We start from the raw sequence: 25,234 nt of genomic DNA, 5'->3' as shown, positions 1-25,234 counted from the left end.
TTGTGCAGCTTGGGATTTTATATGGAAAACTTTCAAACAGCTCTGGTGGATTTATTAAGAAGCTGAGCTGAAATGTTAGAAGCTCCCTACTCTTACTGAGGAATAGGATTTCTAATATTTCCTGGGGGTTCATTTAGCATCTGTAACAATCCTAAAGGTTTGTTGTTTTCTGGATGTGTTCTGTTTGTTCTATGCAGTCTTGTTTCCTTGGGGAAACTGGCTCCAAATGCCCTTTTTGGTGTATATTTGTTTTTGTTGTCTCTCCCCCCAGGAGCAAAGGGCACTCTGACTCAGAGTATGGTATGGAAATGGAATTATCTTTATAAAATCAGAGGCCTGCTCTTTGTGCACACACGCCTGGGGGGCTCGCAGGCAGGATTTTGCTAGAACAAAGCATTTTAAAAAATAAAATGGAAGGAAAGGAAAGGAAAGGAAAGGAAAGGAAAGGAAAGGAAAGGAAAGGAAAGGAAAGGAAAGGAAAGGAAAGGAAAGGAAAGGAAAGGAAAGGAAAGGAAAGGAAAGGAAAGGAAAGGAAAGGAAAGGAAAGGAAAGGAAAGGAAAGGAAAGGAAAGGAAAGGAAAGGGGAAGAAAAAAGAGAAAAGGAAGAAAAGAGGGGAAAAAAAAGAAAAGGAAGAAAAGAGGGGAAAAAAAAAGTAGGTAGGAGCTGCTCTGTGTCTCAGAGAGATCGTGAGAACCGACAGAGCACAGGAGCGCTTTCCCCTGTGCAAAGCTACTTTTAATTATTGTGCTTGAGAGTTCGATCTACAGGGCAATGTGTGTTTATAGAGAAATGTTTAGAAAGCGATCTCTGTGTATCACGCCGCGCAGGCGGCTGGCGCGGGCAGCCCGGGGTCCTCCCACGCTGCGCGGCGCCAGCGCCGGGCCCCAGGTGGCTCCCACGTGGTGCGGCGGGAGCGGGGCCGGGAAGGAGCTCCGGGAGCCGCAGCCATGCAGCGCCGCAAGGTGGACAACCGCATCCGCGTCCTTATCGAGAACGGCGTGGCCGAGCGGCAGCGCAGCCTGTTCGTGGTGGTGGGCGACCGCGGCAAGGACCAGGTACCGCCGTCCCGGAGCGTGCGGGGCTGTGGGTGCTGAGACCCACCCGGGCCTGCCGCAATCCTTCAGTCCCCGCTTCTCTCTGCCCCAGGCAGAACAGTGGAGCCTGAGGCGGAGGGAATTTGCAGGGGTTGGAAATAGTGTGCGAGACCTCCCTTAGGTATTTCCTGTCTCGGAAGGTCATGAACATCAAGTGAAACTCAGGACAGGCTGGGGTTCGTGCGTTTGGTTTTTAAACTGAGGCAAAAGATATTTCATTTTCTGTCCTGTTGGAGGTTTTTCCCCTTCGATTCTGCCGTGAACTGTGATGTGGGCTTTGAGTCATCTCGCAGACGAACCTACTCGTTGAAGTTGTGTGCGGGAAATTAAGTGATAAACTCATTTTTCTTCAGAGGCTCTGGCCTTGTATTTTTCGAGTGGGGAGGGGAAGAACAGCACGGCAAACCCATGATGTTTTAGGATAAGTCAAATCTCACAATCACAGAATTGTTCAGTGTGGAACAGCCCTCCTCAGATCACTGAGTCCAGCAAACCAGCCACTCACCCACATCCCCAAGTGCCACATCTATGCGACTTTTAAGTCCCTACAGGGATGGGGACTTGGCAGCCTGCTCAGAGCAGAAATTTTGCTTTATATCCAACCTCAACCTCCCCTGGCACAGCCTGAGGCCATTTCCTCTCCTCTTGTTCCTGGGAGCAGAGCCTGACCTAGCTGTCCCTTCCTGTCAGGGAGCTGTACAGAAACAGAAGGTCCCCTCTGAGCCCCCTTTTCTCCAGGCTGAGCCCCTTTCCCAGCTCCCTCAGCTGCTCCTGGGCCTCCAACCCGTTCCCCAGCTCCATTCCCTTCCCTGGACATGTTCCAGTCCTTCAATGTTTTTCTTGCAGTGAGGGGCCCAAAACTGAGCCCAGGATTTGAGGTGTGATCTCCTCAGTGCTGAGCCGAGGGGAACAATCACTGCACTTGTTCTGCTGCTGTTCTGCTCTAGTTGCTGTATAACTGATAATTCATTTACCTCCAGTTTGTGGGCAAATAAAATGAGTTAATTATATATAAAAACACCAACTTGGAAAAGAAATAGTTACTCAGATGGCAGTACAGAAATGTTGGCATTATTTACTGATGGGTTCTGGCATCTCCCAGGTCTGGTTGTGTTCAGTGTTTTCACTGAAACACTCTGTGGAAAATCCATATGAATGGATTATCCATAAGAGACAAACACTAGGAACTGTGGATATCCTGGAATTGTCAGTGCTAGTTCTGCTAGAGAAGGGAACTAAGGAAACAGGAGGTCAAATCCAGTGCCCTGCAGCTCTGGAGAAGGCACAGACACAGCTTTGCTTCATGCCATGGGATCCCTCTGTTCTCCACAGTGGAAACACAGCTGTAAAATTAAGTTTAGAGAAACACTTTGCTTTTTGATGTTCCCCTGAGAGCTGTTTGTGAGTGTTGTGTGCTCTGGCAGGTCGTTATCCTTCACCACATGTTGTCCAAGGCCACGGTGAAGGCCAGGCCCTCTGTGCTGTGGTGCTACAAGAAGGAGCTGGGCTTCAGCAGGTGAGAGAACCCCCGAGTGTCTTGCTGCTCTCTGGGGAGCCAGTGCTGCAGGCTGAGGGATTTGGGTGTGAGGGAAGCCAAATTTGTTCCTGAAGGAGCTGGGGGAATTCTCCTCTTCCAGGGCTGAAGTTTGGCTTCTATAATAGAGTTGACACTGGCAGAAAGTACCTCTGGCTTTTCTCCTGTAGCTCTAACTCTGCTGCCCTGGACCAAACTCCCCCTCACCTCTTTAACCTCAAAACTTGGGTTCCTCAGCTGTGTAACCTCAGTCATATTTAGGACTGAGCTCTGACTTTAGGATCAACCTGAACACACTTTTCTCAAAGCATTTCCCAAGAAATCTCCTGTATGACTTTTTTCCCCAGCCACCGGAAGAAGAGGATGAGGCAGCTGCAGAAGAAGATCAAGAGTGGAACTTTGAACATCAAGGATGATGATCCCTTTGAGCTGTTCATAGCAGCCACAAACATCCGCTACTGCTACTACAACGAAACCCACAAGATCCTCGGGAACACCTTTGGGATGTGTGTCCTTCAGGTGAGGAATTACTTGGCTCCCAAAGTGGCATTACAATAATCAGTTGGAATGGTGCAGGAACAGGATTTGTTTGCTTTTGTCACTTCAGTTTTGGTGGCCTTGCTTATCCCTCACGAGCTGTGTGAGGGTGAGGTGGCCTCATTGGAAGGAGATGTAACAGGACAGTGCAAATTCAAGTGTGAATTAAACTTTGAGGAATAAAGTTTTTTGGCTTGGTGTGCCTTTCAGTAGGAGCCAGCTGCACTGCTGGACTCTAGGCAACTCTGAAGTTCTTTTCAATCCCCAGGATTTTGAAGCCTTGACTCCAAACCTGTTGGCCAGAACTGTGGAAACAGTGGAAGGTGGTGGAATTGTGGTGATTCTGCTGAGAACTATGAACTCCCTGAAGCAACTTTATACAATGACCATGGTATGTGCATTACAGTGGCCTGTTCTCTACCAGCAGCTACCTGGAGGTGATACTGAGTGGGGATTTATAGATTTATTATGGGCTGTTATCTTCTTTCCATCATCTTTCCTGCTCCTTCATTCATATGTGATGGAATTTGTTATACTCAGGCATTTTAGAAATGCTGCAGATGTAGGTGTTTCACAACAAAGTCAGTCATGCCTGGGATGTGGTGTGGCTGGAAATGGAGAGACAGGAATGGTAAAGAAGGGCACACAACCCTGTAAATGTCACTGTCACTGGTGCCCCTTCTCTAGACTGAACTTTTCTTTCCTTTTCCTTTCAGGACGTTCACTCTCGGTACAGGACAGAGGCTCACCAGGATGTGGTGGGGAGGTTCAATGAGAGGTAAGTGACTCAGAGTGCAGAGGGTCTGGGCTCTCTGCCCAAGAAAAGCATTAGGAACAACATTGGGTATTCCTGATAGGAAAACATCCCACAGGTTTGCATCAGAGCAGGCCTTTTTTGGCAGCTGAACTTGCAACTCATCTGTGAGTAGCTGTAAATGCTCTGTGTTTAGAAGAGCACCAGGGAGTGGTGCTGGTGTTTATACTGACTTTTTTCTGCCTGCTCAGGTTCATTCTGTCCCTGGCCTCGTGCAAGACGTGCCTAGTGATTGATGACCAGCTGAACATCCTGCCCATCTCCAGCCATGCTGCCAACATCACTCCTGTCCCCCCACAGTCCCAGGTCAGTGAGGGATCCCAACCCTCTTCCCTGGCAGAAATCCCTCTGAGTTGGCCATGGGGTATTAAAGACTTAAAAAGAGGGAATTTTTTTATTTCACCCTAATTTGCATCAAAGGATGGCATTGCAGAAAGGAAGCAGAATGTTCTGCTAAAATTATGTGGGTGAAGCTTGGAGAGCTGTTTTTCTATACTGTGTTTATTTTTTTCAATTTTCTGTCCCATCTCTTTTTGTGCTTGCCCATATTTATGAATTTTCCTGTAGTGCTGCTCAGCTCAGTGAGGTGGAGCTTGATTGTGGTTACATGGAAGGATTTCAAGTTGATGGACATGTGCGGCAAGACCAATAAAAATACTTTTTTGGCAGTTGGAGGGTAGGAGAGCACTTTGGAAATAAGTAATTGCAGTCTCAGGACACAGCTGAAGCCCTGGCAGTTGTTTCAATTTCTGAGATACACGTGTCACATTCCAGGAAAAATTCCCTGAGGATAATCCAAACACATATTTGCACTGTTAGAAATGTATCCTTTTATCACTTCCAGTTGTAGACTGCAGTAAAGTGGGACCAGTTTTAAAGAGAAGTCTTGAAGCATTTGAACTGTGCTGTGTGGCCTAAGAAATAACCAACACAGGTTCTGTTTTGATAGGGCACTGATTTAAAAAAAATAAAAATAAAACAACCTTAGAACAGCACTGACAGCAGCACAAATGCTTATCTGTTGGCTGGAGAGGTTGGTGCCTTTGGAATTTTAAGTGACAACCAGGAAAATCAGCCTTCATTCCCATCTAAAATAATTGTGTTTGTGTCCAAGTTTATTGTTTGGCTCTGAAAGTCTTGATATTATTTTGGTATTGGTGCTGCAGTAGTTCTTTCCTCTGCGTGGACACTTTTTGGGGCAGGTGTAACAAAGGTCTTGAATGTCCAAAGACTGAAAAATGAATTAAATTATTCAGAGCACTTTCTACAATCTGCTTTTCCTAGCAATGCCATGTTGTAATTACTATATACTGCAAAATCATTCCCTTTTTTCCCTTCCAAACCTGGGGAAGTCAGAATTGGGCAACTTCTTTGTGACCATTCTTCTGAAGATGCCTGGAAATTTAAGGGTTAAATACACATCTGTCCATGTAAATTCTCATGCTTTTGGGGAATACATTCTTCTTGTGGCAACTTTTCCTTCCAAATGCCTTTCTCTGCCTGACCACAGGTGTCAGAAGACACTGCAAAGGTAGAATTGTGCAGAAATGTCCTTGGCTCATCCTGTTGTGTGCCTGCAGGAGGAGAGCCTGCGGCCCCAGGACTTGGAGCTGAGGGAGCTGAAGGAGAGCCTGCAGGACACACAGCCTGTGGGAGTGCTGGTGGATGGCTGCAAAACCCTGGATCAGGTTGGTGTGCTGGCCACAGCTGAGCTTCTTTGGGTCTGGTAGGTCATGGTGTGAGAGAAACTCAAACAGTTTTCTGTGGGTTTGTTCATGCTCAGGCAAAAGCAGTTCTAAAGTTCATTGAAGCCATTTCTGAGAAGACCCTGAGGAGCACTGTGGCATTAACAGCAGCCAGGGGACGAGGGAAATCTGCTGCTTTGGGGCTGGCCATTGCTGGAGCAGTAGCTTTTGGGTGAGTGATCCCCCCCTCCAATCCCCCAGGCCTTACCTGCATCCCTCAGTTAAAAAAAAACCAAAAGATGACAGGATCTGAATGTATTTGTAATTTCCAATCATAAATCCTTCATTTTCAGTCTTCTGTCTTTTGATTGCTGCATACACTCTTGGTCAAATTTTTCTTAAAACTCAAAATAATCACCCATAAATTGAGATAAGTGTCTATAGGAATCTGCTGTGTTTTGATTATCAGATCAAGTCAACCCCTCCTGTTAAAAACCCATCCTATTTAGTACTTATGTGGTAAAATCTGTTAGAAAAATCTTTCAGCTCTTGTTTTGTTTTCTTCTCTGCAGTTATTCCAATATCTTTGTCACGTCTCCCAGCCCTGACAACCTTCACACTCTCTTTGAGTTCATATTTAAAGGCTTTGATGCACTGCAGTATCAGGTGAGGGGAGCAGACTATTTCACAATACTTTCAAAGCATTTCTGCCCAGCATGTTTTACACCCCATCTGCACTTTGGGCTACATATATTTACTATCAGCCTTCTTTACCATGTTTTGCAAAAAAGGAATCATGGTAGAGTTATTTTTCTTTCTCTGTTTTTAAGCAGGGTAAATCAGTTTCTTTGTGAAGCAGGTATTAACATCAGTAAATAATTTCCCAGTTCTCAGGCCTTTGAAGCTTTTATAAGAATTTTGCATTAGAATGTGAAATAACAGTGTCTGAGCTTATTTTGATGATGATAAATTATTTTTTTTTCTTAGATCTTGGCTTTTTATGTTGTTTACAAGTGTTATTTTCCAGGAGCACCTGGACTATGAGATTGTTCAGTCCTTAAATCCAGAGTTCAACAAGGCAGTGGTCAGAGTGAATGTGTTCAAGGAGCACAGGCAGACCATCCAGGTAATTTGCATTCTTGCCTTCCTAGTTTTTGTTCTTAGCTGTTGTTTTTGCCAGTGTTGAAGTTGTTTTGATTTTAAGCATGTTCATTCTGTGTGATGTGTAACTCTCCTGGTGGGTTTTGCTCTAAGGCAGATCTCTAGGGAGTGACTTCCTCAAAATACCTTCTCTCTTTCAGGGAATAACTTGTAGATTACAAAGCTCCCTCGTGGGTTTCTCCCAAAACAAAAGTGAAGGAAGGTGAAAGAAGCAGTGCAGGAAGAGCTTTCAGTGATTACATTTCCTTTATTTTCCTCACCTCTGCAGATGAGTTCTCATGGAATTGTGCTAAACAAGACATGTGAGCCAGTTCTTGTTAGGGCAGCATAAACCTTCTCCTGACTTTCTGTCTTTGCACATCTCAGTCTCTGGCGTGGTGTTTGAGGAGAACAAGGACAGCAAAGAGCTTTCCAGGGCTCCAGCTTTGTGAACTGTGATGTTTCCCTGATTGCAGGCAGGCTGCTGCTGGCAGTGACAGTGTCCTCTTGTTTGCAGTACATCCACCCTGCTGATTCTGTGAAGCTGGGCCAGGCTGAGCTCGTGGTGATCGACGAAGCTGCTGCCATTCCTCTGCCCCTGGTGAAGAACCTGCTGGGCCCTTACCTGGTCTTCATGGCTTCCACCATCAATGGGTAGGGCTGGAGCAAACACTCCTTGCTGGGGCTTCCCCAGAGCTCTGGATGGTTCCTTGCCTCAGGCTCTCTGTGTCCTGGTTCCAGATACGAGGGCACGGGTCGGTCGCTGTCCCTGAAGCTCATCCAGCAGCTCCGCCAGCAGAGTGCCCAGAGCCAGGTGACCCTGACAGCAGAGAACAAATCCACAGCCACTGCCAAGCTCACCTCAGGTACAGCACCTCTGGGCTGTGTGTCCCTGTGGCTGGGGCTGCTGTCAGCCAGATCCCATAGCAGTCCCACGCATCCATGTGCTTTGCAACTGTGGGGAAATGACAGAACTCTGCTGGTTTTCCCTCACAAGCTTCAGATGGAAGGCTTTTAAGAGGTGCAAAATCAGCAACTGACAGTTTTCTCACCTGGGGGCCCTTGAGAGCACAGGGATCCTGTGGGATGCTTGTCTGGCTGTGGCTTCCAGCACTGAATGTCCTTGCCACCCCTTGCAGCTCGCACGTTGCACGAGGTGTCCCTGCACGAGTCCATCAGATACGCCCCTGGGGACCCTGTGGAGAAGTGGCTGAATGATCTCCTGTGCTTGGACTGCCTCAACATCACCAGGATCATCTCTGGCTGCCCTCTGCCAGACACCTGTGACCTGTATCCTCGCTGAATGTGTCTCAGTCTGGTTCATGGTTGGTTCTGTGTCTGGGAAAAGCTCAGCACATGATCCTTTCCCTAAGACCTCACTCCTGGAGTTAAGCCCTCATGGCACTGGTGTTGCATGTTGCCAGGATATCATCAAACCCCAGTTTTGCTGCAGAGACAGCCTTAGGGAAGGGTTGCATGAAGGGAAGCCCTTGTTGGAGCTATAAAAGGTTTATCTTTACAGATGAAGGGTGTGAAAGCTGCAAACACTGGCCAGCATCATTTATTCTTGTAGAATAAGCTGTTGGGGATAAGAGGACAAGCCAGTTTGTGGCCCAGATATTGAATATAAACCAAGAGGAAGCTTTTTCCTGGTTTCCAAGGAAGTTTTTTCCTTAATCCCAGTGTTTAGATACTATGTAAATAGAGACACACTCTTTTGTTACCACAGAGCATCAGAAGTTTTCCTGCAGAGGCTAATGGCTCTCTACGTGGCCTCACACTACAAGGTAGGGCTTGGACTTCTTCCACCCAATTTCATTCTCAATTTCAGTGTGGAATTTTCTGGGGCCAACAGTGCTTGTTATGACAACCTGATTGAGATTCCTGAACAGCTTCTCTTGCTTCTTTTTGTGTACAGAGCTGTATTCTCCTTGCTCTGAGATCTCTGCCTCCATCCTGGCTGTACATACTAGATTTCCAGATAGTCTGGAATATTTTTGCCTTGAGAAAAGGCGGAGACTAAAACTCTTAATGAGCCTCCAGGCTTGTCAGGATTTTATCAGTGCTGAACCTCATTTACAGTTCTCTTAACCATGTTCTGTTGGCCTCAAGTTCATCAAAAGCAGCACCATTATGAGACTAAAAAGAGGAATAATTCATTTCAAGGTTTCAAGATCAGGGATGATCTGTAAATGTGAGTGGGGAAGTCCAGAAGTGCTGAACTACTGAATTCTAAAAATCTGAGGCTTTAAAAAAAATTAGGATGTAGTACTTAGGAAGTAAGGAGCTTAATGAAAATAGGAAGTTCAGGTTCATACATATTAGAGCACAAGGTTTCCCCTGGGGAAAGCATATGCTGTCTGGGGGTGTGACAGCCATAGGCTGGCCTGGGAGCTCCTCCATCCCTCAGCATTGTACGAGTTCCAAATTTCTTAATCACTGTAAGTTTGGAAAATAGAGGGATTGTTTAGAAATCAACTGGCCTTTGAAGCTCTCCTTGTTAGTGTGGAAACACATAATAATGGGATGATTATATGCAGGTGCTTTTATTGAAGAGCTCTGGGAATCAGGCATACCAACCCAAATCTGACTCCAACATGGATTTGAGATGGACATGTTTTTATACCTTTTCCATTACATAACTATATATTAATTATTAAACCCATATTCTTCTATTGTATACATTGATCTTATCCAAGCATGTATTGCAGTTTTCATCAGGACCCCCAAACATCCTTTCTCATGATTCTTGTTATGATTACATCGTTTCCCATGATTCTTATTATGATTAAACAATAATTATATTCAATTGCCAAACAATCATTATATTTAACAATCCTGTTATTTATCATATGATGATTATGCAGGTGCAGACAAAGCTCAATATTCATTCCCAGGGCCTAGTTCCCTTTCCCAGGCCTACCAGACCCAACCTTTCTTAATACCTCCTGAATCTATTGTATACAATTCCCATGTTTTAGAAACATTTTAATATGTTATCATCCTCATGGAATAACCATTTGGGTAACACTCTCAGACACATTTGTGGTATTCTTGGGGTTTCCTGTGCAGGGCCAGGAGCTGGGCTCAGTCCTGATAGGTCCCTTCCAATTCAGTGTATCTGTGACTGTCTGGACAGTTTTTCATCTTTCTGATGTATTCCCCCTCTAGAACTCCCCCAATGACCTCCAGATGCTCTCTGATGCCCCTGCCCATCATCTCTTTTGCCTTTTGCCACCTGTTCCACCCACTCAGAATTCGTTACCAGAAGTCCTGGCTGTTGTTCAGGTAAGAGAAAGACTTGAGTGTCAGTTTTGATCCTGGTAGAATTGAGTAGGAGAAGACATTTTGTGTGTTCATGGTTTTGTGTTTTTCCTGGCAGGTGTGCATGGAGGGAGAGATCTCCCGCCAGTCCATCATGAACAGCCTCTCCAGGGGAAAGAAGGCCTCTGGTGATCTTATTCCCTGGACCATTTCAGAGCAGGTGGGTGATTGGGCTGTGCACTGCACCCAGGGTGTATTTTGTGTTTCCAGAGTCCCCAGCTGTATCCATTAAATGTCCTTTTTGTCCGTTGTGCAGTTCCAGGATCCGGATTTTGGGGGCCTCTCTGGCGGGCGCGTCGTTCGCATCGCGGTTCACCCGGATTACCAGGGGGTAAAGTACCTGGGAGGGATCCAGCTGTGGTGGTGCCATGGAAATGGCTCTCCAGGCAGAGCTCAGAAACAGGGAAAACACTGCAGTTCCTCCAGTTTTTAGCATTTTAAGCTCAGGGCACCAAACCAGTGCTCCTGTCATTCCTAGGCAGCATGGGAGCATCGCAAGGTGCCATACACAATCCAGATCCAGGGATATTTGCTGTGACATCACCAAGAGTTTGGCATTTCCTGAGTGCCAGATCTAAGCCTCAAGAATTGTTACACAGTCCTGAAATACTAGGGCTGATGCTTACACCCTGGTTCTGTACTTTGCTTCTCCCTGGAGCTGCCACGTGTCCAAAATAGTATTTTTGCAGTGACTGAATGATTCTGCACTGCTGATTGGTAATGGGATTTTAAGGGGAGAACATTGTTGCCCTGTATTAAAAATCAGAGACTTCATTTTTTCTTGCTTACAGTTTGTTGTTGCTTCTTCACAGATGGGCTATGGCAGCAGAGCTCTGACTTTGCTGCAGATGTACTATGAAGGCAAATTCCCATGTTTGGAAGAAGAAACAGTTCAAAAGCCAAAAGAAATCACAACTGTGAGCAGTGAGGTATGTTAATTTTTTTTTATTTTCTGCTAAGGTCTGTAAGTCTCCACTCTGTAAGGAGGAAATACTCAGATTTGATCTTCATACGGAAGAAAAGCTTTAATTTGCAGCTTTCTGTGGGGATTGCTGCTAACCCAGTCCTGCTTTCTTTTCCAGACTGTTGGTTTGTTAGAAGAGGTTGTGACACCTCGGAAAGATTTGCCTCCTTTGCTGCTCAAACTGAGTGAGAGACAAGCTGAGCACCTGGACTACCTTGGGGTGTCTTATGGCCTGACACCCCGATTGCTCAAGTAGGACATGTTTCTATTTCCCAGTTACATCTTGTCCTTCTTAAACAAATAATGAGCTTTACTTGCCCATTTTTTCAGGGTGTAGAAGTAAGAACAGCCTGTGATAGGTAGGGAGTGGTTAAATTCTAATCCCTGTGACCTGCAGAAACTGGAGGTGCTGCTGACTTTAAAGCTGGTGGTTGTTTTCCTGACTGATGCAAATGCCTTTCACAGCACCTTGAAAGTTTGTGCATTTTTGACACCACAGTCGTAATTTTTCACTCCCCTGAACTGGACCCTCAGTCAGGTGGATGCTGTTCCTGCTTTCTGTCAGTGCTCATTTGCACTCATTGTTGGAGTGTTTTAGAAACTTGTGCTTTGTCCTCACCAGCTGTCCTTGTACAGCAGATAAATTGCATTTAACCACAATTTATTACTGTGTGGTCAACAGCTCCATAATTCTCAGTGTGTTCCCTCTTTTTCCCAGGTTTTGGAAGCGTGCTGGATTTGTGCCAGTGTATCTGAGACAGACCCCTGTAAGTACCACACTGTTCCTGAGAGAAAATCCTGCCCTGCTGGAATCCCTGGGCATGTATTCCAGTAGATTCTGTGAGAGGGGGTTTGGGGCAGGAAGGTTGGATGAGGCTACTTTTAAGGCTTGGTTTATGTTAATTCTTGTTCTTTGGGCCTGTAGCTAAGGAGTAGAGTTTTAGGGTTGTGATTGTGGGCCTCCAAGTAGTTTGCACATAAAAATCTAGAGCTACTGAGGGCTCTTAACATGGCTGTTGGTAAAATACCTGAGATTTACCAAATTGCCAAGTTCATAGGTTTTCCATTAGGTGGAGGTGGTCAGCAGCAGTTGATGCATTTGTTGTTGTTGATTTAGAAGGTATTTCCTCAGTTGAGCACAGAGTACAGAAGGTTCATGGGGGAGATGGGAAATCCACCATGAAATCACAGAATTGTATCTTATTTGTCAGAATGACCTGACGGGGGAGCATTCCTGCATCATGCTGAAGATGCTCAATGAAGAGGACTCTGAGCAGGAGCCTTGGCTCACTGCCTTCTGGAAAGGTAACTCTGATCCTGCTGAGTCTGTAAGAACCCTCTGGGCTGTTTATTATTCTAGAGGTCCAGTGGGGTAATTTGTCTGTCTTCTTGCCCTGTAGATTTTAGGAGGCGCTTCCTTTCCCTGCTTTCCTACCAGTTCAGCACCTTCTCTCCCTCCTTGGCACTGAACATTCTACAGAACAAAAATATCAAACAGCAGCCCCAAGCTGGTGAGTGCCCTCACTGGGATAGCTATAAGTGCATGACAGAGCATGGGTGGAGGAGAACTTGTTACCTGTGTCTTGTGGGGTTTCAGTGTTTGTATTGGTCAGAGGGTTTTTCTGCTGCAGCAAGGGAGCAAACCTATGTTACAGCAAAACCAATGTGAATTGTTAAAGGCAAAGGAAAAGCATTAGATACCTGAATAAATGCTAACCAGTGAGATCCTGGGTAGCTCACATTCCAGACCTTGCTGTCTTTTTCCTGTCCCCACCAGCCATCAGCCGTGCTGAGCTGGAGTCAGTGTTCATCCCCTACGACCTGAAGAGGCTGGAGATGTACTCCCGCAACATGGTGGACTATCACCTCATCATGGACATGGTCCCCACCATTGCCAGGATGTTCTTCCTCAGCCAGATGGGAGACATCTCCCTCTCTGCTGCACAGTCGGTGTGTATGGACAGGGAGGAGCCAGGATTTGGGGAACACCCTGGGAGTGCAATGGGGAATGTGTGTCTGTGTTTGCTCTGTGACTGAAATCCCTGTCTTCTCCTCAGGCCCTTTTCCTGGGGATTGGCCTGCAGCATAAATCTCTGGACCAGCTGGAAAAGGAGCTGGAGCTGCCCAGCAGTCAATTGATGGGACTCTTTAACAGAATCATCCGCAAAGTAGTGCAGGTGGGAGCAGCAGGACAAGGTTTGGTCACATGGCACCATCATTCCAGTATTAACAGAAAATACAGATTAACAGAGAGCTGGAGCAGAGCTGGGCATCCTTAACACATCCCCAAATACTGGCCATAAACTTCTTGGCAAGGTGGGGAAAATCCCAGCTGGAAAATGTGTGGTAGTGATTTAATGCTTATGGCAGGGGGTTTGGAACTGGATGAGCTTTAAGGTCCCTTCCAACCCAAACCACTTCATGACTCTCTGTAGTGATTTTCCAGATAAGAATGCTTATCTTCTGGTTTTCCACATTGAAGTGCCCTGACCAGAATGCTGAGCAGACAATTCTTGTTGCCTGAGCCATTGTTCAGAACATTGGTGGCATCTCAGCTTTCCTTAGAAAAAAATAAAATTATTTTCCAGTGTTATCTAAAAGTAGACTCAAAACCCAGTGAAATAATTGGAAAATTTTGGACCTGGTTCCTGGTTTTCTTTCTCTCTAAGGTTCAGGAGAACAAAGCTTCTGAAGTCTGGCATTACAAGTTCGTTCTAGAGGTGATAAATGGTATTTAAAAGCCAAGTCTTACATGTTCTGGGTTATTTCATTTTTAGCTGTTCAACACAGTCCAGGAAAAAGCTGTGGAGGAGCAGATGGCAGCAACAAAGGATGTTGTGATGGAGCCAACGCTGAAATCTTTAAATGACGATTTGGTAATTACAAACTTTATTCCTGATTCGTAGGTAAACACTTCAGGGAGTTCCCTTGAGGGCAGAAACATTAAAATTTCTTGGATGGAAAGGTTTCCACACCACATCTGGCACTGTAAGAGAGTTAAAACCTGACAGGTTTGCATTATGTGCACCTGGAGTTGTACTCTAAGCTGCAATATGGGGTTTTCACAGAAAATTACAAGTTTGTGTGGACAAATAATGTAAAAATACAATTAGATAAAAGAGAAAAGCTATTCAGGTCCAGCTGGTATTTGTTTCAGGGGATTTACCTGTGGGAAAAGGCATTTTCCTCCCATTACAAAGTCATTGTTGCCCTCAGGACCTAATGCACCTTGTGCTGTCCTGTTGCAGGAAGAGGCTGCAAAGGAATTCCAAGAAAAGCACAATCAAGAAGTGATGAAGCTGAAGGAAATGGACCTTACACAGTAAGAATTCATCTAGGTCTCAAATCTGGTTGTTCCTGTGTGGAATGCTGGGTCTTGCTGGGATTTGTGCACAAGGCTGTAGGTGCAGTAAAAAAAAAGCAGAGCAAAAAAATCCAAACTAGTTGTGTGTTGTCAGCAGTGGGTAAAACATTAAAAAAAATAAACCAAATCAGCACAAAAAGAGCAACCAACCAGACCTTTTACTCAAATGTCAGCACACTTCTGTCTTTCTGGACCAACAGTAGTTACAGATGCCACTGATTCTCTCTCTTCTCTCTCCCCTCCCACTTTTTGTCTTATAAACACTGTTCACTGTGCTGATGTCTCAGGAAAGTTGTCTGTCTTGGCTCTAAATTGATCTCTGTTAAATTTGGCAAAAGGAATAAAAGCTTCCTTGAATCTGGTTGTCATATTTGAAGAAAGGACAAGCATGATGCGATTTGATGTGACTTGCAAGTCAGTCACATAAGGAAAATAATACACCCAGAATGTTTTAAAATTAATTTCATTTTGTATCATTGATAGTCCTACAAATATTTTTGTAATTTTGGACCATGTTTCCTTTTTTTTCTTTTTCTTTTTTTTTTTTTTCCCTCAGCCAGAAATAGATTCTTTTTCTCCTCCATGAGGACAAAGAGAGAAAAATCTATTTTGAATACTTTTCAGTGCAGGTTATGGAAAATTTATGAGGCTTTGTTCAACATTGTTCAGTTTTGTGGACAAAGCCTTAAAAATTACAGGTTTGTAATTACAGATCTCCAAGAACTTGAGATGGAGAGCAGTCACTCCATTTTGTTACAAAATTGCTTTGCCTCTTTAAATCTGGGTGTAATTTCCAGGATGCTTGAACACCCAGACAAGGGCATGAGCTTATTTGAGTAGCAATTGTTTTTTTTCCTCTTTTCAAAAGCAAGCTGCAACTCTTCACTTTTTCCCAGACTGATTTATCCCATGCCAGCTTTGCCAGCCTGACTTTGTGTGTGTTTCCCAAATCTGATTTGGTTGGGTGGCTTTGTTTGCAAAGTATCATGTGCCTAACAGTGGAAGCACCTTACTTTCATGTTTTTTTTTTTTTCCTTTGTGCTTGACAATTTGACTTGACTTTCCCTCCTCCTTTCTCACTTAGGTACATTATCCGGGGGGATGACGAGGAGTGGAACGAGGTGCTGAGCAAAGCAGGACAGAACACTTCCATTGTCAGCTTGAAAAGGTAAGGGAAGTGGAAATATTCCAGAGATCTCTCTGGCTTTCCTGCTGGCTTTGTTAAAATGTTTTCCAAAAGAGTGATGGGTGCCTAAGGGTTAAATGTAAGTTAAGTGAACTCAGTGTCCTGGACAGAGCCTCGGTTTTCCCTGGGGGAACTGGGGTGTGAGCAGCTGGGAGCTCTACTACCCAATGTTTCTGTGTAGCTCTGAGGATAGTCCTCTCTTCAGTAACTTGTTTAACTCTGACTTTATTGCTGATCATCTGATCCTGATCTCACACAGCTCCCTTGGGTCACTCATTCCACCTGACTGCCCCCTTTGCTTTGGGATCTAACACTGGGTGGGAGCCCCTGGAGGTGCCATTGGAGAAAATGGAAATTCAGGGAACAAGAATTCTTTTAAATGTGAGCCTGGAAAATGTCTGTGTTTCTGCAATTCCTTAATTTTCATCCATCTTCTTTCTTCTGTCTTGTCCAGCATGTAATCTTCCCATATTTTTCTTTGGGGATCTCTATTCTACCCTTTCCATGAATACTGGAAGCTGTAAGTTTCCAAAAGCCTTTCAAGAAGGACAGAGTCGTAGCAGTTGCTTATAAAGATCAGAGCTTGGAATTCTGTTGTGTTTGCTTGAGTCAGAATCCAGTGCAGGGATAAAATTGAATGTTTGAAACAATCAGTGGTAGCTTCTCTTTTAGGTACTCTAAATTCCGCATGCCCCATTTAGGACAGATAAAGTTTTGAAAAGCAAAGACAAGAGCTAAAAATCAAATCTTCTGGGTTAGAGAATCTCAGGACACATAAAATCTAAGTCAGGCTCTTTGTGCTTTTTCAATCACCAAGTTCAAATTTTCTCCTTCACTCCTATTTTGCAGCAAAAACATCCCTGTTGGATGGCAATCTAGTGTTCTTTTAACAGATGTTTTGTTCCCATTTTCCAGTGAGAAGAAAAGGAAACTAGAAACAGCACGAGGACCCAAGCAACTGAAGAAATTTAAGAAGACTAAAGATCTAAAGCAGAAGAGGAAGAAATGACTTAAAAACCAATCAATGAACTTGAATGAACAAGTGCTCGGTCTGTGCTTAAGAAGTCCTGTTCTCCTCTAAAGCAAGAGACTTATTTTGGACAGAAGAAAAGTCCTCAGAGGCATTTTTCAAGTGTTTGTATTGTGGGAAGAGCAGTGTGTGAAGATTTTATATGAAGTGTGAGTGAGGAACTGGAGTGCACTGGAATGTTATGAAGGTGCTTGAGCAGCTACAGTGTTCCCATTCCAAGATCAGTCTGTAAACTTCCTGTAAACTTAATGGTTCTGTGGTTTATTAAACAAGAGTTTGGACACCAGAGGACAGAAATGTGACTCTGCTTTAGCACTGCAGCACACCTTGATCTCTGCAGCTTCTGGTTCTGATGGTCCTTTGGAGCTTGAGGGGGCTTTTTTGCACTTTGTATGTGGGGTTGGCTGATCACTGCACACTTGCTCTGTCTCCTGCTGTGCTAGAGCTGCCCCTTGGCTTTGGTGGAATGTTTTGTCTTCAGGTTGCTAGAAATCAGCACTGTTGTACCAAAACCTGGTTGTGTGGTCTTCTCTTTGACCTCAGGGACCAGCTGAGCACCCAAACACTGAAATTCCAGCAGCTTGGCAAAAACTGTGTGCCAGTCTGGAGCTGGGCCTTGCTGTGACTCTGGTCTGCTGCCTGTGAGACTCCAGAGGCTTCAAGCCCAGGACAAACCTTTGCCATAGAGTGTCCCAATCCTAATCCTGAATGCCCTGGTGCATTACCTTGATATTCTACTGGCTTTTTGCTGTGGGGGTTTGGAACAGAGACCTTTCTGCAGCTGATGCACGGCTGTGTTGTATTAGCATGCAGATCTCACAGCTCCTTTTCCTGGCAAATCCTAAGGAAACAGTTCCTTACTAGGTAAAGACAGCTTTTCTTCTCTAGGAGGCTGATTGTAATTAAACCCAGGTTTTGCACAACACAGCCTGTACCTCCCTGTGGTTTGGAAGCCTCTGTGGTGTGCCACCACGTTGGTGACAGTGACACATCCCTCAGCAGGGACATCTGCAGCTGCAGACCTCAGAGGGGTTGGGACCACCCAACAGCACTGCCACTGCCTCCCCCAGACTGGTTCCAGAGGTCTTGGAAAAGGAGCAGACATGGAACACAAGGAGTGTGAGGCTCTTAAGAGCTGTGGCCAGAAAGTGAACGGAAATAAAGGTAAGTGAATTCTCCCTGTTCTTGCTGCTACTGTTAAAAGTAGTGGTGTGCACCCTAAGGTGGTCTGTCTTCTTGTTTATTCCTTGGAGCCTGTTGGAGTGCTGGCCTGCATTTGGGAGGAATCATGTATCCTGGAACTGTGAGGTTTTTCCTGTCAGAAATCCATGATGGGGATGTTTTCCCTGGCTGTCCCAAGGGGAAGGAACAGCTTTGGAGTTGTTGCAGCCACAGGATGCAGTGGGGATGCATCCCCCGAAAAACAGTTCAAGATTGTTCACCTGGCTTCTGGCCCTGACCTGTGACATCAGGGACCTTCCTGGATCTCTGGATATTCCAATGCTGCTTTTAAAAGAAGGAATTCCAAACACAGTAAGTCAATCATTCAATCTGAGCTGTCCCTGTGGTGGGTTGTGAGAGGGAGGAAGGAGGGGTGGAGGGTGATAGCTGAGACATTCCCAGCTGGAATTGGGGCCATGCACTTCTTTATACTGTTACCAAGTTTCCTCTAGAATGGTGCTGTGGGAGAAGTTTGGAACTACTAGAAATGGACCAGGTTCACTGTTTTTCAACTGTTTCATAGTTGGAATTACCCTGAAATGTGCCCAAGAAAATTCTTGTGAAGACATAAATCAGAGGAGCATTTTGAAAAGGGAAAATCGCCTCCAGCAGCTGGAATGATCCCATTTCTGATCTCACCTGGTCTCCAGGTACTGCTGCCAGAGCTCCCAACAGCCATGGCCATTCCTAAACAGGAGCTGTGGAAGACATTCCTGCTGCCCATGAGGGTCAGGAGGCACTTTGGGATGTTCTTTGCTCTGGAATCGGGCAACAGCCTGTAAATGATCTTTGTGGTCCCTTCTATGCCAAACCCTCCGTGATTCCATGGTGTGATCAGCACCTATCCCAATACCATTCCAGAAACATTCTAACATTAAACCAGGACTTCCCCCCCTCCTCTTTTTGCTGCTCATCAGGGCAGTGTTGCTGAGTGCCACAGGCATGGGATGTCTCAGCATTCCCTGGGATGCTGTTCAAGGCTGAACTTGAGGCCTCAGAGCTCTGAAATGACCACTCAGCCCCAGTTCCAGTCAGGAATGTCTCAAATACCATCCCCTACCCCTCTTTCTTCTCCCTCACACCCCTCCACTAGGACAATTAAGATAGAATCTGCCTGACTTACTGGGTCTGGAATTCTGGCTCAAAAGGCATTTGTTGGAATATCCTCTCCTGGGAATATCCAGGACATCAGGAGGGTCCCTGGAAGCCATTGGTCAGGGGCAGAATCAGATGAACAATCTTGAACTGGTTTTCAGGGAATGCATCCCCACTGCATCCTGTGGCTGCAACTCCAAAACTGTTTCTTCCCTTGGGACAGCCAGGGAAAACATCCCCATCACAGATTTCTAACAGGAAAAACCTCACAGTTCCAGGGTACTTGACTCCTCCCAAATCCAGGCCAACAGGCTCTAAGGAATAAACAAGAGGATAGACCATGTCAAGGTGCACACCATGAGCTGGGCACATTCCTCACTGGAATTGGGCTGTTCCCACATTTCTGTGACAGTTGGAAAGATCCCCACTTCCTCACTCTTCCATTCAAAAGGAAGAGACAATAGAGCCCGTAAACACCCAGTGTAGAATCCCAAAAACCCAAGGAAACCACCTCACTCAGGGAAGAAAAGTAATGCCCAGTTTTGGGAATAAACAAATAGCAGGACTGGAAACATTTCCAGGCATGGAGCCTCTCAGCTCTGGAAATGCAGCTCCCAGGCTTCTTCCCATGGAGACCCAAGACTTGCCTGGGACGGGGCTCAGGGAGAAAACCCCACCTGTTCCACCAGCCTGGCACGGAACAAATTCCATGGACAGCCCAGGAGGGTGTCCCTGACCATGGCAGGGGTGGGAATAGGATGATCTGTAAGGTAATTTCCAACTCAGACCATTTCAGGGGTTTCAGGCACATCTGAGCCCCTTCTCAGCTCCCAGCTCCTCCCCAAGGCTCATCCCTGGGCTGCCTTTCCCAGACCTGCTGGGAAGGGAAGCAGTGGCTCCTCCCTGCAGACACACCCAGTGCCAATTGCTGTGCTCTGCCCAGAACCACCGGGTGACACCAGAGCTTGATCCCATCCGTTGTCTTGGCTGTTTTCCATAATCCAGCACTTCAGGGACTCTAGAGTGGAACAATCAGGATCAATCCCAGGTTCCAGGTATTGGCACAAAGCAGCTGCTGTGCTGGAAGAGGCAATTTCAGAGGCTCCTCTCCCCTTAGCTGGGAATTCAGTGCTGGAAAGGGCCCAGCAGTGATGGCAGATTTAACCCTTCCTTAGGGATTATCACTAACACTCACTGCTGAGTGCTGCTCCAGGAAAAAAAGCTGTGCCCAATCCAGAGGGTCCTTAGTGGGGTCCCTGCCCACTTTCCCAGGGTGGATGGGAAGCTGCTACTGACAGGCTGGATCTCAGGAGAACTTCAGTAATTTGCTGAAAGCTTCTAAAACAGGGACTTGTTTCCAAGTCCAAGGCAGCTCAAATTCTGTGGCTCATCAGGATTCCTAATAAAGTGCTTTATAAATTTGTCTATGTATGGGAATCTTCTTTCACCCTGATTTCAGGGAGCTGTTTCCTGGGATTTTAGTTAAAATTTACATCAGCCTATGACAAATCAGACAGAAAAAAATACCCAGAAGCTCAAGGCTGAAAAAAATCATAGCAGCTCAACTCCTGCATGGCCCAGACCCAATGCTTAGGCTTAGGTGGGGAACAAATGGAAAGTGCAGAACCAAGCTCAGTCCTACCTTTAAGTAATTCCCAAGGAGTTTATGGCCCTTCAATGACACCCTGGCTTGAGACAAGGCTCTCCTGCCTGTGGCATTGATCCAGGTGTGTGCAGGGGCTCCAGCTGGGAGTGACAGTTCCCTGGAAGACAGCATGTCCCACCTGGCCCTGTGCCTTCCCCGGCCTTTAGTGGCCACTGTCTCCATCCCCCACACCTCCTCATCTTCCTCCTCAGCAAGGTTGGCTTCCTTGTCCTGCAGAGCAAACACAGGGACAGTCACCAGCCTGCTCATCCCAAACCTGGGCAGCAGGGACAGGCTGGTGTCACCTTCTGGATGGTCACCCCTCTACTGGGCACCATCCCTGCCCCACAGCCCATTCCTGTTCCTGGCTTGGCATCTCCTTTTCACAGGATCTTAAACCACAAACGTTTGCTCTGCTGCATTTTTGGACAGCAGAGACTCCCCAAGGCCATGGGCAAAGCTCCTGTTCCCACACCCTCTGCCTCCCAAACCCCTGCTGGGGCAAAGGAAATGTCTCAGTTCCTGCTGGACATAAACCAGCAGAAACCCAGAGAAGCTGTGGCTGCCCCATCCCTGGAAGTGTCCAAGGCCAGGCTGGCTGGAGCTTGGAGCAGCCTGGGATAGTGGAAGGTGTTCCTGAACTGAACTCAGCAGCTTCTGGGTTTTCCTGTGGCTCTTATTGCTGTGGCCTGAACGTTGTGAATACTGACCAGTTCCTGCCCAAATATGAAAAATCTGCATTTTCAGTCACATTCCATTTATTCCCCTTTCCCATTTTTCCTTCTCTGACATTCATTATTGCTGCATCAACAGGAATGACCAGAAGTGAAAATTTAAGTAATAAAGGACAAAAAAAAATTACTTTTGTGGCACATTTTTTTGAGAAATCAATTCTATTTTGGGGGATATTAGTCACCAAACAGGACCTCAAATCCCCGATTTCGGGTGTTCCAGAGGGAGGAGGGAGAAATGAAAGGAATGTCAGTTTTGTCCTTACAAACGAGCTGTGGATCTGCTGGTAGATAAGACTAGCACTGAGATAGAAAAGAAACAATGGGATGGGTTCCACTGATTAATGAATGGAAAAAGATATCTGCCTTTACAAACAAACTGTAGGTTTGCTGAAAAATGAAATTGGATATTGAAAGATGAAAGAAGCAATGGGGAAAAACTATGAATTCTATAAGAATTAAAAATTAAAAGGGAGGGTTATGCATTAGAGGGGAATCTCAGGTGTCAGGCTTTCCAGGAATTCTGTACCTCTTAAGTACCTCAGCCAATGAGGAAAGAGAGGCCAGGAAATCAGGATAAAGAGGAGGCTGCCTCCTCCAAAAATCCAAGACATCCCAGAGGAATGTCCCATGACCTCTCCCTTTATTCAAATAAAGCAAAAAGACTCCTCAGTCTTCTTTTCGGGCATAAACCTCTGGTTTGTGGATTAACTTTCCTACCAGAAAGAACTCTGCATATCCAGAGCTGTTTCTGGGCCCTTCATACAGATATTCTTGTCTTACCTTTTTGAGCCCTTTGTTGTTTCATTTAGGTACACAGACATTGTATTTGTATTTTCAAAATCTACAGATCCATATTCAGAATTTCTTACAGTCTAAAATCTTGCCTATAACAGAGCAGATATGAGGGGGTTATTTCAAAATAAATTTAGATATAAATTAATATTATTTCTCGGTATATAGAAAATGGGAATCTTTGCAGTTGTAGGTATTTTGCACAAAAATCCCTCAAGATTATTCAGGCATTTTTTGGGCTATAACCTCCCTTGGGTTTTGGGGGGGACCCTGCCTGATCCCCCTCATCCCTCACTCACCTGCTCCCCCACCGCAGACATCCGGACAATGCCAGGACTGTCTCATCCCTTCCCTCTTGTGTAGGGAGATCATGACACCAATGGCTTGGAAATGAGTCCCAGCTATGAATCCTGAGGGTCTGATATCCAACCCCTCTTCCTGAGGATCCAAAATCCAGGGATGGATCAGGCACAGAGAATCCTGGATTTCTGCTGTCCTCAGGGTTTCCTCACTCCTGCCTTCCTGAGGCTGAAGGTGAACAGGCTTGTAAATGGGGTGACTGCACCACCTAATTAGAGGCTTGTCTCCATTTTCTTCTGTCTTCAGTCAGAGTCAGGATTAAAAACATGAAGAACACAAATTTTCTCATGTTCTGACTTCATTATTTGTTAAATCTTATCTAAAGTACAGAGAGTTCTGCAACACTTCTTGCTACCAGCTAAAAGTGAGCAAAATGGAGGTGGATTTAGCTAGTTACAAGGTCTTTTAAAGCCAAACAGTCCAATAAAGAACTAACACCTATATTATTTATACTTTTGACCCAATAACCAAACCTTTGTGACCTGCAATGCAACACTATCCAACCAAAAACTACTACCTGAAATCATGAAGAAGAAGGAAGACAGAAAGAGTCAACACCCAAAAACCTCCACCTTCTCCCATACCTATTACTATATTCTAAAACCCCAAAATTCAAAACCCCTTCACCATTTGAAATTACACAGCTCTATTTTAATTACACACCCATGACTAACTCCATCACCCAAAAGTCCAAAGCAGTGTTCTCCTGGGGGTCAGTGTCAGAAAGCACAGAAAGATCAAAACTGGGTTCCAACACGGGCTCAGCATGGGGACAGTGATGAGATACACCAGGGAGATGAACTTGTCCTGCTCCCAGATTTCCTAGGGGAGTGATCACGTAGAGGGCAAGGAACAAGACACAAATCATCACCTGCAGGTCTGTGCGGGCAGAGAAGCCCAGGAGAATAAATTCAGATGCAATGTCTCATTTTCTCCAGCCAGACTGAACAGTTTATATGTGCAGATCAGCTGCTTTCTGTCTTTAGATTGAAGTGCTTAATGCACATAAATCCATTGATAATGGTAAGAATGTCAATTTTTATCAAGCAGTTACAAAACGTTCAGTCAATAAAAGATAAATCCTCCTCAATAGAGAAAAAACACAAATTACTGGCACCAGTATCCTTGTTCAGCCAACGTATTTGGAAGTAAGGTCATATTTAAGGCATTAAGAAGGGAAATACCATACAAAACAAACCCTAAATAAGTTGGCAAGGCTTTTTCCTAATTCTTCGCGATCCACTTACACATGGAATTCCATGACTTTCCTGTTAATTGCAGGGAAAATTGAGCTATTTCTCATCTTTTGACCATTACCTGTCCAGCCTGAGGACCTGAGAAATAATTACCTGCTCCCCATGTCCCAGGAACAGATTTTCTAGGTGAGAGAATTGGAAAATGGGACTTCCCTTAGTGTATTTTTCTGGTGTAGGAATAAGAGCTGGGATTTTTCTTACCTCACTTTGATTTAGATGTAATGCTTAATTTGCAGGAAAAAGAGAAATCAATTCATGTTCCATCTTGCTGTTCACCAGGGAGAGAGCAGCAGCTCCTAAAACCCCACTCTATGACAGATAGAATAAATGAACATGGATTTTTCTCTTGGAGATTCATGGCTTGACAGTTACACCAGAGAGTAAACCAAGAGTAGGCACTGTTGGCTCCTGACAAATGGATCCAAACCTGGAAATCCTCATTGCACAAGCCTTGGCTGAAGGGCTGAGTTCACCCCCAGAACACAACATCTCTTTTCAGGTGTTCCATGGTCTCCTGGTATTCAGGAGGATTTAGAGCTGCTTTTCATCACCTACATGGAGATGTCAGAGGCAGTGCCAGAGGTGTTAAAAATAAGGAAAACCAAATGTTTTTGGGGCTGAATTTCCCCCCAGAGGCAAAATCCACCTGCTGCCATCAGAGAATTGTCCTAGATTTCTTGTTTAACTAGAGTCCAGCCTCACTTTTCCTTACTCAACCAATCAACTTGACTTTGTGTGATGGATTGGATACCTGGAATGGAAATAAATTCAATTAAAACCCATGGGTTATATTTTATTCCTGCTGAGAAGCAGGTGGTTGGTTTGGAATAGCTAATGGAGTGTTCATCCTTGTCCTCCTGTGGTGAGGATCTCCATGGTGGCACACAAATTCCATAAAATCTTTGGGCAAAGCAACAGCAGAGCTTCCAACAGGCTGCCCTAGGACTCGCCAAGATCACTCCATCCAGCCTGGCCTTAAACACTTGCATGGATGGGGCAGCCACAGCTTCTCTGGGAAACTTGTGCCAGCACCTCACCACCCTTCCAGGGAAGAATTTATTCCCAGTATTCCATGTAAACCCACCTGAAGGTGGGTTTTACTCCTCTTTGCTCCCAGGTCCAGTTGAAACAGTTTTTATACTTCCAGCTGCTGCCAGCTCCAGCTGGAGAGATACACCAGGGGTTCTCCCAGGTAACACCCGTGTTTCCACAGCTTTGCACTGCAGAGGATTTACAGAGCCAGGGACAAAACAAGCCAGAGAATTACATCTTACCCTCCAGGGAGCTGTCACACCAAGCAAGGGGCAGCCAAGCCCTGAGGGGTTCCAGGATCCTCCACTGCCAAGTCAAGATACAACAATTTTAAAATTAACAGCAGCAGCAGATCTTATTTGAACAATAACAGCTTCGAAATGTTGCCTTTAATTGTTCAATACATCCTAAAACCACCCCCAGGGG

At 45.4% G+C, this 25,234-nt stretch overlaps 1 protein-coding gene across 1 annotated transcript; it reads left to right on the top strand.

The window, feature by feature from the left end:
- Nucleotides 1-872: 872 nt before the first annotated feature.
- Nucleotides 873-16,959, top strand: NAT10 (N-acetyltransferase 10). Its single transcript, XM_079309125.1, has 28 exons — nucleotides 873-1,056; nucleotides 2,520-2,611; nucleotides 2,977-3,148; nucleotides 3,435-3,557; nucleotides 3,883-3,944; nucleotides 4,172-4,286; nucleotides 5,561-5,668; nucleotides 5,764-5,897; nucleotides 6,238-6,331; nucleotides 6,693-6,791; nucleotides 7,323-7,459; nucleotides 7,547-7,671; nucleotides 7,945-8,095; nucleotides 8,496-8,592; nucleotides 9,977-10,093; nucleotides 10,188-10,289; nucleotides 10,386-10,460; nucleotides 10,942-11,058; nucleotides 11,212-11,345; nucleotides 11,812-11,860; nucleotides 12,305-12,398; nucleotides 12,494-12,604; nucleotides 12,871-13,043; nucleotides 13,151-13,270; nucleotides 13,871-13,969; nucleotides 14,342-14,415; nucleotides 15,542-15,625; nucleotides 16,559-16,959. The coding sequence occupies exons 1-28, from the start codon at nucleotides 949-951 to the stop codon at nucleotides 16,650-16,652; spliced, it is 3,060 nt and encodes a 1,019-aa protein (XP_079165251.1). The 5' UTR covers nucleotides 873-948; the 3' UTR covers nucleotides 16,653-16,959.
- The last annotated feature ends 8,275 nt before the right edge of the window (nucleotides 16,960-25,234 follow it).

Source organism: Erithacus rubecula, assembly GCF_903797595.1.
Source record: "Erithacus rubecula genome assembly, chromosome: 6".
Taxonomy (NCBI): domain Eukaryota; kingdom Metazoa; phylum Chordata; class Aves; order Passeriformes; family Muscicapidae; genus Erithacus; species Erithacus rubecula.
Note: the sequence above shows the minus strand (reverse complement) of the source record. Positions and strands in the feature narration are given on the sequence as shown.

What these genes read in the sequence shown, in the direction of transcription:
- NAT10 (XM_079309125.1), top strand. Translation starts at nt 949, where the DNA reads ATGCAGCGCCGCAAGGTGGACAACCGCATCCGCGTCCTTATCGAGAAC. An exon ending in TTGGGATGTGTGTCCTTCAG is followed by an intron (nt 3,149 to 3,434) that starts GTGAGGAATTAC and finishes TTCAATCCCCAG; the next exon opens with GATTTTGAAGCCTTGACTCC. An exon ending in AATCTTTAAATGACGATTTG is followed by an intron (nt 13,970 to 14,341) that starts GTAATTACAAAC and finishes GTCCTGTTGCAG; the next exon opens with GAAGAGGCTGCAAAGGAATT.